This window comes from Nymphalis io, chromosome Z (assembly GCF_905147045.1).
Source record: "Nymphalis io chromosome Z, ilAglIoxx1.1, whole genome shotgun sequence".
Taxonomy (NCBI): domain Eukaryota; kingdom Metazoa; phylum Arthropoda; class Insecta; order Lepidoptera; family Nymphalidae; genus Nymphalis; species Nymphalis io.
The window spans coordinates 960,111-975,849 of record NC_065918.1 but is presented as its reverse complement, the minus strand read 5'-3'; the positions used below and the strand labels follow the sequence as shown (position 1 = coordinate 975,849).

The 15,739-nt window shown below is 32.0% G+C and overlaps 1 protein-coding gene across 6 annotated transcripts in view; it reads left to right on the top strand.

The window, feature by feature from the left end:
- LOC126780215 (hepatic leukemia factor) overlaps nucleotides 1-15,739 on the top strand; it is a 199,484-nt gene that overhangs the window by 72,678 nt on the left and 111,067 nt on the right. For 3 of the 6 annotated variants that reach the window (XM_050504488.1, XM_050504491.1, XM_050504490.1), the window contains exon 2: nucleotides 46-78. The exons of the other annotated variants lie outside the window; for them this stretch is intronic. In XM_050504488.1, the coding sequence (XP_050360445.1) occupies nucleotides 46-78 (33 nt within the window). The remainder of the gene's footprint in view (nucleotides 1-45; nucleotides 79-15,739) is intronic. 6 annotated transcript variants of the gene reach the window in all.

Below are 15,739 nucleotides of genomic sequence, written 5' to 3'. Positions count from 1 at the left end.
TTAATAATCTATGTTAAGAGTACAATTTATTTTCCTCTGTTTCAGGTGAGCTTGCTGCTTATAATTATTGCTTTAAATGTAAGTACATAATTATAGTTCCTGTATTACAACAGACGATCCTCTGAAGTTACACTCATGGTTTCTATTTCATTGATTTGTCACACAACGTCGTCAGATCCACTCACTATCCCGTCGTATCACTTGAGAAGCTTAAGAGATCTTAGGAGCTAACAGAAAATTACAAGTCCGCTTTGAAACCTCGTTGCTTTTATATATAATTCTCGAGGAATTCCCAATGGAGTCATTATGAGACTGAGAAGTAAAGATTTTCTGAAAGCAATCTCTCATTTATCAGAGGTTTTTTATTTATTTATTGTTTGAAAAAAAAACCTAGAGTCAAAAGTGACCATCCTCTCCGCTGAAATAGAAAACAAACATCGTCATCGAAAATCGAAGAAGCTGAGAACTGAAGTTTACGCCCTTAACGTTTCCCGTCGTCTGGTCCACTCGGGCAGAATGGCTTAGGATAACTTTGTATGAAAGCCTGCCCGTGAGGGATAATATTCTTCCACATGTTCCGAAAGTAAAGCGGAGAATAGCGGAGAACAACAGTATAGATTTTGCGTAAAGTTATTTTTCCTAAAAAATTGACTCATAAATATTATAATATTATTGACATCTTAAGCCGGAATTATTAAGGATGTAGTGGAACTCGATAACAGCTGTACTAAGTTTATGAAGTTAAAGTTAAAGTTAAAACCGACCTTGAAACCTTGAATAAACTTTCAAGCGAAAATAATAGCAACAGCAACTCTATACAATACACTAACAAGCATTGTCTAAAACAATAGAAGCGTTAATTTAAGTTCATTAATGGGAACTTGTATGCGTATCACATTTCCATTAACGTACGTTAAAAGCTCTTTAGAAAAGATATAAATAATTCACTATCAAGTTAAAAATATTATGAAATCGCAAATCACAAATTATATCACAATAAATGTCGGTGACGCGAATCTGCGTTTATATTCAAAGATTCAAAATCGAATTATAGTTTATTTCGTTAGGATTTCATAAACATACAGCTGTGATACGTACGACACTATATGAAACGAAAAAAATTGGAAAAATGAAGTTATCAAATTTTAATAATTTAAATACAACATACCGTAATACTTCTACCACAGACATTATTAATTAAGCCGAGATGGTCCAGTGGTAAGAACGCGTGAATCTTAACCGATGATCGTGGGTTCAAACCCGGGCAAGCACAACTGAATTTTCATGTGCTTAATTTGTGATTATAATTCATCTCGTGCTTTACGGTGAAGGAAAACATCGTGAGGAAACGTGCATGTGTCTAATTTCACTGAAGTTCTGCCACATGTGAATTCTACCAACCCGCATTGGAGCAGCGTGTTGGAATAAGCTCCAAACCTTCTCCTCAAAAAGAGGAGAGGAGGCCTTTAGCCCAGCAGTGGGACATTCACAGGCTGTTACGGTTACGGTAGACATTATTACTATGATACCGGATGGTAATTATGCAGTCGAATATACCGCATCAGTTTTAGCTTAAATATGCGCTATAGATTATGAATCGACAAAATATCGACTTTTCGAAAATTCATCATTTTACTTATAAACCTAACGATTATTCAACGATTGTTTTTGTCATTATTAATTTGACAATCGAAAGAAGAAACGATATTGTTTAATTTATCACCCACTGAGCAACGTTCACGAGTAAGGCCGTTAATGATTAAACGAAAATAAAACAAATATAACTCACAGTTTTTTTACCTATATCTTGATTATTAATGGTCGTGGAATCGCTAAAGAATAAATATCATTGACACTTTTGTTTTATTTTTCATTTTATCGTATTAGGTTTCCACATATTACTTCGTACAGGTATCACCAGCAGTTATCAGCAGGGTGGCCGGTAACCACTCTTTATAATTTGTATTCCTGAATTCGATAGTGTGTTATTATTGGCACAAGTGAAAAAACGTCGTCAGTTCCCAGGAGTGGTTCGCTTATCGTTCTTTTTACAAATCCCAGGGAGTACCATATAATGAAATGTTACTTTTTATTATTTAAACAGCCCATTCTTTTGACGCCGGTGAGTTGCTCATAAAACAAATAAACATACAAGAAATATTGACAAGTACTCTCCTTCTTCGGCTTCGTTCGCGGTGTTATATTTATATGTTTTTGTCCTTTTCTGTTTTTGAAAACATGTATGCAATAATTCATGATGATCGGTTGTGTAGATACGACGTGAAATCGTAACAGACAAATTAACAAATTCACTTTCGCATTTATAATGTTAGTTAGGATTAATAATCGGTATTTGCAGTGCTATTCTGTAAGAACTCACTTCATTACTCGTCCGTGTAATATTGACAACCTACTTATGGTGATATACTATTTTGATGCGTGTCTTGAAATTTTAAAATCATTATGGCCAATGTCTATCACTTTCTGATATTTCACGACCGATTTGATTGCAGTAATTTTTGCAGTTGTTCTTACAGAATAGCCTGATTAAAAATGGTTTTGGATTCGGTCCCGAAAGACTTTTTTTTAGTAAATATATAAAAACAAAATAATTCAATTTAATGTAAATTTAAATAATTTGTAATAATAGAGAACTTTTGTTATGTTCCATAAATTAATCTCTACGTTACAAATACAGAATTTTACTTAGAGACTACCAGATACCATTTATAGTTTAAGAATAAAATAATAAGTACATATAAACAAAACAACTCAGGCGATTACACTTTGATATACTCTGTTTTGATATAAAATTTTATAATCAGTAGAATCGAAAGTTTCAACGAAATTTCAGCATCATGCTACGAAATTCAAGCAATTGGCTTTGCTTATTATATTAATGACAGAATCGTAATCTTTTAAAAAAATACACGCACAACCATGCCACCAACTTTCGTCGACAATTTTTCCGAACCGACCTGACTTGGGAACGTTCTAGAAAAGAGCTTATTCATTCTTTAAAGGCTGGCAACGCACCTGCAAGGATTCCTTTCCGCTCGTCCCCGTTTGTATTGAAAAAGGTAACATTTTTTTTTAAATAATAAAATGAATTCATTTTCATCTCAGAATAACTGAATGGATAATTAAAATTATAAATTCGATGGAACAAACGAAAAATATTATTTTTTACACAAAAATAAAACATTATTTTGGAATGTTTCCAATATGCGAAGGTTTTTGCTATTGAGGTACAATATATGAATGTCCGAACGATATTCGTCCCATATTATACGGAATATATTTTTCAATTATACACGAATAACTCAGAACCTTAAGTTCCTGTTGCAAATTTTATATGCATAATCATTGTTGAAAATCGAATATAGAATTTAAAAAATAAATTAACAAACAGAGGATAAAAATGTACTATCTGGGAGGATATAAAAGGTATCTAGTGTTTAATTATGTATAAATATGTTTTTTTTTGTGAAAAGTAACGTTTTACATATATAGATAAACTTAAAAAGAAAATCCTCATGTATCATAAATTTGAATATTATATAAAATAATTGTTCATTTGATATTATAAAATTAAAGTATCCCGTCTATACCATTCTCCAGGCCATAAAGTAGATATTCTACCGCAAAATAGAGTGAGCCAGTGTAATTACAGGGACAAGGGACATAACATCTTAGTTCTCAAGGTTGGTGGCGCATTGGTGATGTAAGCGATGGTTAACATTTCTTACAATGCCAATGTCTCTGGACGTTGGTGACCACTTACCATCAGGTGGCCCATATGCTCGTCCGCCTTCTTAATCTATAAAAATAAATCTATAAAAAAGACAAAATATTCACGTTGATCGGTTGTTGCCTGAAATTTTGGAATTTATTTTCATTGATATAAAGTTTTACCACTACACGCCAGAAAATAAAAAAAGGTTTTACTAGTTTTATTAGGCATATTAAAAAAAGACCATACTCCATAAATCCCGCATCAAATAAATGCCGTTAGAAAATTTGATTGATTCAGGTAAATTGCATGTTCGTGTAACGGACGCTTTATCGTTCGGAGATTTTTGATGCCTCACAGTTTAGTTTGACATATGACATCTATACAATTTAGCATAGAATACAGCATACACAGACATAAAATCATTGCAATTTTATTTATTTATATTAGGAAGGCAGGTAGACGAACTAATGAGAGATGTCCATCATATAAGCCATAATGTCCATCATATAAGCCATAATAATTGATATAACTGTAAGAAATATTAACTATTACTTATACCTTTAAAAGTTCTAAGAAACGAGATGTGCCCACTGATTTAAAACCGTTAAGAACTATTTTATTGCCTAATTTGAATTTAAATGGCGGAGGAAAACGTGGAAATCTGACACATCTAGAAAATTGTAAGACGGGAGCTCCAGTGAGGAATGGCAGAAATCATCCCTCATTGGAGCAAACTGGTGCAATAAGTTCCAAAGCTTCTCAAGATATATTGGCTTTAGCCCAGTTTTCAAATATAGCCAAATCAAATCAAAATGCTTTATTCAAATAAGAAACTGCCACAAGTTTTATTTATACCATCAACAGGGCTGAGTTGCTTTGTCCCTATAATTAAACTGGTTCAATCACGCTTTAAGCTGAAACTAAGCAATACAAGGGATTACTATTATGCGGTACAATAAATAGTGAGTGATTGTAACCCACCTGAATGGGTTAGCACAAAGCTACACCACCGGTAAACATATTCCATGTAAATGTTGATTGCGTAGCATTTAAGTGCTACGACACACATGTGTTTAATCCTGAACATAACATTTCATATACATAACAATAAGTTTATAAATAATGAGACAAGGTGCTCAGCTGATTTTATTTATTTATTTATTTTTTTATAGAGTAGGAAGGTGGATGAGCATATGACCTGATGGTAAGTGGTCACCAAACGCCCTTAGACATTGGCATTGTAAGAAATGTCAACCATCGCTTATAGCCAATGCGCCACCATCCTTGGGAACTAAGATTTTATGTCCCTTGTGCCTGTAATTACAAATATTTTTACTAGTGATAAAAATATTTGTAATAATAGACTTTGTAATATAACGTTGCGATATAAAATCCCGGAGTTTTCATGTGCTTAATTTATGTAATTTACATTCGTTGGTAATGGAAATCATCTCAAAGAAACCAAGAGCAACCAGGTGGAATAAACTCCAAATGTTTTCTTTAAAATAGTATAAAACCCCTTTGCTTAGCAAACAAGTTATTTCCACAATATTTATACACTTTAAAAAAAATTGAATATGGAAATAAAAAGCATCATCTACCATTGAACGGTAAGTAAAACACGTGATTCGGTAATCCATTCTTCAAGCTAGGCATTCAATTCAAAGAATTTTTACAACGATTCTGCGCTGAAACAGAGCTTATTACGTTATGAACAAACAAAAGAGTTCGTCAGGGCGTGTTTGTTGGACGAGAGAATTATAATATTTCAGTTGATATCCACATCGCAAATCTTAATAGGCAATTCCACTAATAACACAATTCTCTTCGAGTTTAGATGTCATCACGTATCGGCCGCGGCTACATTTTCGGATATGACATAAATATAGTTGAATCATAACATACACTTACAATAAATACTACAACAACACCCTTATTACAACAGAAGAAAACATATTTAAATAAGCTTAGAATGAAATGTATGCGAAATAATTGATTAGAATTTTAAATAAAAGCAGGACTTTCTTCTGTTAATTAAAACTTACCTCGTAAACTAAATTGGATAGTTGAACGACAGTTCACGTTTCCTTCGAAGAATGCGAGATTAATTCTATATGAAACTTCGAGAAATGCTGTTATTATAATCAAGAAAGGCACAATACTCAAATAAAGTTTTGCAAGAAATGTGTGGTCTTTTATTTTTTATTTAATAAGCACATTATCCACATACATATTACACAATAACTCACGGAACATATATAAACAATTCGGATGTGTATATCAATTGTAAGCGTATATAACATTCATAAATTATCACGTTAACTATGAATTCAAGATTATTAAATTAAAGATATTGATTTATAAAAATAACAGCAGCAATTTAAAGTAATATATTAAACTAACTTTTATTTTCCCGTTTTTCATTACGGACTTTTAAAAACCTGAGAATTTTAAATTAAGAAAAAATATATTTCAAATAAGATAAGTTGTTTAGTTTTCTGCTAGGAAGACGATATTAAACAATTATATTGGTAATTTGTTTAGATTACGGGAACTACGAGTATTATATTGATAAACCAGAAAGTAAGTCAGTAGTTACTCCTTTTTATAAATTAATCTATTGGTCTTCATTTCCACATAAAATAATGAATATAATGCACAAACTTTTCACCATTTATCAAAACTATAAAACTGTTTGCATATTAACTTCTTAAAATTACAAAACAGAAATACCACGAACGCTAGCCGCTAACAAATATTAATCATCGACAGTAAATAGGGCAGTTTACCTGTTTAGATAGAACGAAAAATCTATTACGAAAAATAGTATAACCAGAAACATGCATATGTTTTTAAAGTATAATGTATTTAGAACGTTTGTTGAATAAATAAAGATATCAAATTACAAAATATCTCTCGAATATTATTATAAACGCGATAGTTCATTTATTTTTGTTGAGGCGAACGGCTAGTCTAATTTTAATAAAATCTGCCATACGTACATTATATTTATAATAATGAAGAATTACCGTAAAATCGGTATTAAAAACAACTATATTCGAAAACCAGAGTGGGTTTTCATTTTAAAAATGTTCTTTGACTTTATTTATCATAAAAAAAGTTAAATTAATTTAGGAGCGGGCGCGCAAGAACAACAAGGTAATATAATTATGAAAATACATAGAAGTTTAAAATCAATTTGTACGTAACACATTACCAATTGTTGCTACGTGCCAATCTTCGATAAACGGAGGATGTCTGAGTCAAATGCTGGAAGAGCTATCGTTGACGCTCAATAGAGCAGCTGACTACTCTCACTTTTTTGATCACGCGCACCGCAGAGCATGTAAACAAGTATCTACGAGTGTATTCGGTCCGGCGGCGGCGTCGGTCACGGGATCGGTATATTAATAGAAGGAGGCACACGGTTACGCAGCATGCTTCTTTGATGCGCTCTCTGTATCATTCATTCAATAACATGCGCTGTGCGTTCGTATCAATAATCGAAGGTGCCGATTTCATTTCTACTTAATGTTAATTTCAATTTAATACAATATACAGATCTATATTAAGATATTTTTATACACTATTGTATGTGATTTTTATTAAAGTATTCTTTTAGAAATATATAATTTCGCAAATGCGGTGATTTAAAACGAACAAACATTTCTGACATTTGAAACATTTAGTTAATATATATATACTATAAGTGTTTACTACAGCACACGACTTTTATTATTTTCAATTGGTATTGATGGCGAGTTAATTTAGACAAAGGAATGGTTTATATTTTTGATGTGCTCTGGAGCCATAGACATTTTTAAAATGTAGAGCAATAACAAAGACGAAATGGTAGCACGTATTATTATTTTATTTTTCACGGTTTTTGGCCGAGTGCCAATAATGTCTTAACTGATTGATTTTACGATAGCACATCATCAATATAATTATATTCTGTGGTTATTAAATGGCGCTCCGACTAACAAGCTTTCGTTGATGAGTAATTTACGGCAATTTCTACTTTATAATGAATTAAATCACTAATAAGATAAGTAAAATCTGTTCTTATGTTCATTTTTAATAAATCTCAAAATTGATAGTTCATTGATAGACCAGCCTGTAAATGTCCCACCGCTGGGCTAAAGCGGGTTGGTGGATACCACATATGCAGTTTTTTTATCAAATATTATAATATGATTCCCAAAAAAAATGTTAAACTATAAACACCTTAAAATTCAGTGATGCTTGCCCCGGTTTTAACTCACATTCGTCGGTTATGATAAAAGCGTTCTATCCACTGGGTCACTTTAGCTCTGAAAACTGAATATTTGGAATTTATTGTACGCTGCCCTAGTGGTGGACTTCGCACGTGTCCATGTGTGGGTATCACATATTACATTTCAATTATACTACCAATATACAGCAATTATTTGTATTACTGTTTTGTATCCAAGGGATCATCTTAAATCCCGGCACTGAAGTGGCTTATACTTCTTTCTAGCCATTGTTTTTTATAATAATTTTGATAATTATTTAAAAAATATTTTATTAAGTAAAGGACAATATTATATTTCATAATGATCAAAATACTGAAATTTTTGTAGCGCATAACAAGTTCATGCGTATTTAATAACCATCTATTCGAGTTATCTGATTATTTAGCCGACCCGAAAGGCATATGCTCTAAAACGACGAAAGACTGTAAAACTTGAGGGTGGGCAGTACATCGGTAACGTAGAATCTAAATGATATTCCTTTTGTTGCCAATTTCCATGGACTCGGATCACCATAAACTTTTAATGGCCACCAATAACTCATCGACAATAAGAAGAAACGCAATAATTGTTAATTATTTGTCGATAACGGTTAATTTTATCGGCTCTAGATAGAGCATCTTATTATACACTAAGTCATAAAGAAACTAGTGATAATTGGGCCCAATATAACATATATTGGGACACTGCGAAACATATCATGCAGTAAAGAACCAATTTATTAAACCAGGAATATAATTTCAACCTATTTATGTTAGAACGGCAGGGTTTGCAAATGTCGAAATGATCGGACGACTCTGGAAAGATTCAAATCCGGGTCGGATCAATGAAATTTATTGATTTTTTTTTGTCATTAAGTTCTTAGCAACAGTGCCTGATCTCTCTGTGATCGCGTCTGATTGCTGTCCAATGGCTTCTTTCTGAATGCCGCTGTTTTAGAAATCTGTTAACCATCTTCACTATCACTTTATCATATACAACGAAGGAGTGCTATATCGTACGTGGTGGTCACAGCTGCATTGCTTCTTATCTGTCTGGTACATTGCAGCGGCGTCTATTCCACTCATAAGGAAACTATGACTCACGAGTGAAACCATTTTCATTAGACGACCCCGAGTCACCATTTCTCAGCTCTGTCCCCAGCCGCACGAGCCATTAAGGTACAAGGTAGTATCAATTGATAGTCACGGCCGTAAATCTGAACAGTTGTTATAAATGTACGTATATATTTGATAAAATTCAACGTTATGTTTCAATAACGTATTTCTTATTTTAATTATAGCTGACGAAAGCTTTAAATGTCTCCATCAAAATCCGTTACGTGCACGAAAAGAAATACTTCATGTAAATGTTTTGGCATGTGACCGTAAGCGATTTTATGTAATATTGATAATGATTTGTGTTGTGTTTATTTATTTTACGTAGTGTGAAGGTATGTGCAATGTTTAATTTAAAAGGTCGACTAGATAATTGTTGGTATGCCTTGCGATCAGACTTTTTTGTCAATTAACCGATACGAATGGGTTATTGTAATTGGTGCTATATGAGAAACTATTAAGCGATTAATTTTACAATAATAATTGTGCAAAATTTTAACCCAATTGAATTTTGATATATATTCTTAAATTGAGTCTATATCTTCTTTTTATATTGAATATTTTAGTAAAATACTTATTCTCTAAATAAATCTACGACAATAATCAATAATCGTACTTATTTTATATACTAAAACATTTTTATAAGTATCAAAATTGTTTGTCACACTAATGAAAAAATTATAATATATGTTCGCATAGTTTCTGCAAAAATTCACACACTTATAAAAATAGGGGAATTTTATTTGTAATCAATAATAAAGTCGCAATTGAACACGTTCATAGAATTATTTTATTGCTTTATTGCAACATTGCTTGTTTTGTCTTGATAATTATGTACCGTAACCGTAACAGCCTGTGAATGTCCTACTGCTGGGCTAAAGGCCTCCTCCCCTCTTTTTGAGGAGAAGGTTTGTAGCTTATTCTACCACGCTGCTCCAATGCGGGTTGGTAGAATTCACATGTGGCAGAATTTCAGTGCAATTAGACACATGCAGGTTTCCTCACGATGTTTTCCTTCACCGTAAAGCACAAGATGAATTATAATCACAAATTAAGCACATGAAAATTCAGTGGTGCTTGCCCGGGTTTCAACCCACGATCATCGGTTAAGATTCACGCGTTCTTACCACAGGGCTTATCTAGGCTTTTTTTTTGTTGATAATTATGTGCTCTTGACCAATTCCGGTCACAGTGGCAATTCCCAACCGAGAATAGCAAACGGCGCGGGATATATTATAGTGCTCAAGTGTTCACGCAAACACACCCCGTGTCCGTTTCTTCACTCTCATACTTCGATGAATGGCTAATACAGCCGTAGAGAGATCAAATGTAGAACCGGCGATTGTACTTGTTTTTCGAGTTATTGAGTTATCACTGCTCACTTCTAAACTTCCGGCTACAACTGCACATTTCTCGACAGGAACACCCAGGATCTAGGGATGTCTTTATTAGCTAGCCACTTAATCAACGAAGCAGTTATATTCATATGTCGGTTTACAATACACGCTTACTACCATGGTATCGTGGGTGCAGTACACGGCTGACGCGCTCTTGATCTATAAAACCACTAACGAGTATAGACAATTGACAAAATACAGTCAGTAGTTTTATTTAGAACAGTCATTAAATACAAAATGCTACATACTAACTATATATTTTAAGCAATTTTCGATGTCTTCGATTGATGATTTATAAGTAAAACATATCTTAAAATATAAAATTGTGCAAACACTTGATCGTAGTGCGGTCACATTAATTAGTAAAAAAAAGTAAAAATGCATAATATTATTGTAATACGGCAATACTAGCGACAATATTCAACCGTCTTGCGTTTCTACGCACTGACGCTCTCTACGGCTGTCGGCAGCGCGACCTTACAATAAAAATAAAACGTTGAACGGTATAAAATTAATCCCAGTGTGCGTTCTGCAAGCCGTCATTTCATTTTCTGACGCCGAGAATAAATAATAGTATAGCTTCAGTTCGGTTAAAATTTTACGACAAACTGTCGAAATGAACTCGTTTTAATTAATTGAGATTTATTTAATTTGTAATGTTGTATGTTAATAGTGCAAGCGATAAATTATTCGAAATTTAAACATGTAGATTGATATAGCGAAGTCTTTTTTATATTCGTTTAATTACAGCGAAGAGATCACAACGAAAATTTTATAAATTCTATCTGACATTATCTGGCTCGCCGTTCACTTGCACTGATTTGACATGATTTCTACAAAATGCATCTTCCGCAAAAAATAATTTCTCTGCTATTTTTAATAATTTATAAAAAATATGTAGTTGTTTTCACCTATAAATGCAAATTTAATATGCAATATTTTTGTAATCTGTCATAGAAAATCTTGTCAATTAGTCTCTTGAAAAGTAGAAATTAATCTCAAATATGTATAAATGATTTTTTATTATATTTTTATAACGAAGGTTTGCTTTTAACGATTTGTTTACAGAGAGGTTGGTGAGTATTTTTTTTATTCAAAATTACGGGTAACTATTGTATTAAATTTATCAAATATTTTACATTTTAAATGACACTAAAAATATTTCATAAAACTGTTACAATAATGTAAATAATATTTTTATTTTATACTTTGAAACGTTTCATTGAAATATTTTCTTTAATAATACTGCACTGCTGTTTGCCATATTGATATTTGTTTCTTTATTTAAATATTGCATAAACAAATAGGTTTCGAAAATATATTAATTTTAAAATGAAAATTTTGGCTGTCTGTAAATCTTTATAAACAAAAAACGACATAATATATTCCTGAATTCATTTATTTTGTATTTGGTTATTGAAATAAAATATATAACTAAATTTTTTTAATTTTTTTATTTCCGAAAAACAATAATGTTATAATATTTTACATCAGATATTGTGATTTAAAAATATATTAAAAATTGTTTATCATGTATTATGAATGTATTAACAAAAACATAAAGATACATTTATGTGCACACTTCGGGATACTAACGAATGCTTCGCCTGTTTCATATATAAAGCTAGCTTCTGCCTGTGGTTCCTCCCGCATGTTAGCAAGAGGGGGATAGGTTACCAATGTCCATTGCTGCACCCCTGACAATATTTATGCAATATTGTACGATGATCGGTCGAATAGTAAAGCGTAACAAACATACTCGCTTTCTCATTCATGTATATGATTGTAAGTAATTAAGACGAAAATGTTTGTATCGGCAAAGTTTCTTTTACTTGCTTCCGAGGTCAGATTGTTTTATTATTCGAACTGCTAATAGTTTGTACTTTGATTGTTAAAAATAAAGTCTAAAGTCATTTTGAACTTAAAGTTCATAATTAATTATATCAATAAAAAAATACCGCTTTACTATTTTATGCCCATGTTGGCATACAATAGCATCATAATTTATATACCTCTATTATATACCTACAGTATAAAAATGATCTATTATAAAAACTAAAAAAAAAAAGATATAAACAATAACATTACTATATACATAATTTACATGTATATATATGTACAAGTTATCTTATTGCTAAGAGAGGGATCTTTTCCAGATATTCTTTGGATAAGGAACATAAGGTTGATAAATAGATAAGGATAAAATGCTGTAAATGACTCAATGCTGGGCAAAGGATTGTTCATCTCAGGATAAGTTCTAGTATTCCGATACGAATTTGGTGGAGACACGTATGGCATACTTACACATGTAGGTTAACTCACGATGTTTTTCGTCACCGCGAAACACGAAATGTAAAAATAAAATACAGTCAAGCTCATATTTGAACTCATAATCTCATGATTGCGAATTTTATCACTGAACCATCTCGGCTCACGTAAAAATATAGAACATATTACAACATCACAAATAAAATATTAAAAAGTAAAATAAAAACTCATAATAGTTACTCCGTTTCTAAACCCATGTTGATGAACACATCACAGTAATTGTGAACAAGTGAATATATTATGCAGACGACAAGCATAGCTGTTACGGTTAATTGGAACAAAGCGCCGATGTGATCGTGAGCATACGTGGACCCATAACCTTGGTCTCGCTCACCAATTTATCAATTGATACTTATTCTACATTTACATTACGGAGCACGTGCGTTCAATGTACGTCATAGATAAATAAAAAACGATTCGACCGTAATGAGCGTATTCCGGATTGCTTGATTATTTGTTGAAAATGTTAATCATATTATCAACATTGTAACCAACTAGCGAAATATTATTTCTATGATAACGTTTTTTTAAAGTGAAACGTCCTTGGCGTACCATAGTTAAGACCGACTCGTACGCTGTGACGGCAAACGGCAGAACGCTCTGTTATGCCGTCGTACAGGGAGTACGACGGCATATATAGACGGCATATATATAGGGAGTATATATTCCATTAAAATATTTATTTTTTAATGATTTCTACACTTGCCTCCTGACGTTCACGTTTTTTAAATGACTATCATTCAATTGTTATCCACTACTTAAACAGTTTTTTTTGAGATACGCTTATTATGTCCTTAATTACTATGATTTGTAAAATTATTAAACAGTAAAATCCTGGCAAACGTTACTAAGTTTTAACGTGTCTATTTTAAGTTTATAATTCATCTCAGTAGCAGTCCAGAGTTTTAAAGTTGGCAGTGCTTACGGCACGGATGTCCGTGACGTAAGTACGTAACATCGTTGCTCCTGAACTCTTTCCGGTTATGTCGGATTTGACTTTCCATCGAATTATGAGTGTGGGAAAAAAGAGAGTTCACTTATGTTTCTGCACTCGTTCGTACACTAAGTGTCGTGCTGTAAGGAGACCATACGATACTCAATAAAAAAAAAAAAACAAGAATTCATTCATGAAGAAGTTGTATTAATACATTTGTATATATAAATGGATTGAGTCTAAATATTGTTAAATATTTAAACAGTTTTACAATTGATATTTCGTAGAATCCAACAAATAGTTAGCAGTACTCTGTATATAATATTAAAAGCCAATAATTTAGAATTTAATGCTCGATTACTTGAGCGATTTATAAATTTAAATGTAAAGGATATGTCTTTCTTAAATTGATTAAGAGGTAGTGACTTTTCATTAACGGTTCTCGGTAGTATCTATCTTACGAGCTGTTGAGAACTTTAAATTTGGTAATCCGGTAAACGGTTGATACGTAAGTCACGTCAATAGTATAAATTTGAAGCGGTGAACTTGCAAAGCGCAGGTCTTGGCTTTATCATATTATATAAGTTATATAATATGATAAAGCCAAGACCTGCGGTTAAGTATTTTTAAAACCTCTTCTCATTTCTTACTACTTAACGGTATAAGAGTTTTTAAGCCTCTTCATTTGCTTATTCTGTAATTACTCTGTCTTTACTTTCTGTAAAAGCACTTACATAAGATGTTACCTAAAAATGTTTTGTTTTTTTTTCTTTATTATACACATGGCCCCCATTTTAGTACCAAAGAAACATTATAAGCACAACACAGCATGTATTTAGTACTTACCCTAATTGGCCGACCACCTTGGGTGAAGCAAGGGTGCGGATTAACGCTCGACAGTAGGTCGCTTCTAACGAACCTACCGTTGATAATAAAGCAACAACATGTCGCATTTCTCCGTTATCCATGACATTCCTCAAACCCCGTTATAAAACGTTAGATAAATATTATTTTGCGTTTTTCAACTTCGTAGCTGATTCTTAGTGATAACGAGTGTGATTTTATAATGAAGCGGATTGAGTAAAAAAAAAAACAATATATCGTGTAAACAATATATAAAAAAAATAATCACCGTAAAAGGCTTTAAGTTTTTTTCACACTTTGCCATTTGACCTTTCGTTAGAAAAAAAAACGTGATTGATAGTCGATATAGCTAACGATAAAATGTTGAATAGATTCACAAACTATTTTTATTATATAATCTTCGATATTTTGAAGCGATAGGGACATTTATCTGACAGACATCATTAAAATTGTGAATATTGATCGCGGAGTGTATGAAATCGAAACTTCTAACCCGACGTCTGTGAAATCGAGAGTTCCATTTTTAAATAACGGCACATATATATAGCGCTATTTACCTTGAAAATACAGCGTCGTCAGATGATTACCGATATTTTTTGTTCATTCATGTTTTTGTATGTTTTTTAACTATTTTCTAACTTTCATAATAAATAGTTGCTTCGGTTGACGATAGCCAGTGACCAGAAATTTTAAGGTAGATGTAATTAAAAATGATTAATTTATAACTAAAATACAACGACCAATTTTCGATTGAAATAGTCTATTTGAAAGCGAGCTTGATTGTAACTTTTCAGTAACAGTATTTGCAAGCAAAATTCAAGACTTTTGCTGGCTTTGATTGTTTTATCTATGCTAGCAGAGTCAAATTGATGACAGAAGTTGAGACACGTTCTAAATATAAAACAACATTTTTATTATGTGAATAAGAATCTCTAATATTTTTACTTATAGATTAAATTTATATTATCATTTTTTTTTGATTTCTTGAGCAATGACTTTTATGTTCAGCTTTGTCTTAGCCAAGAAATTTAATTTTTTCGACCTAGTTCTTACGTGTGTGACAAAGAACTTTTGTACATCTACTTAATAATAAAGAAGATATTATATTG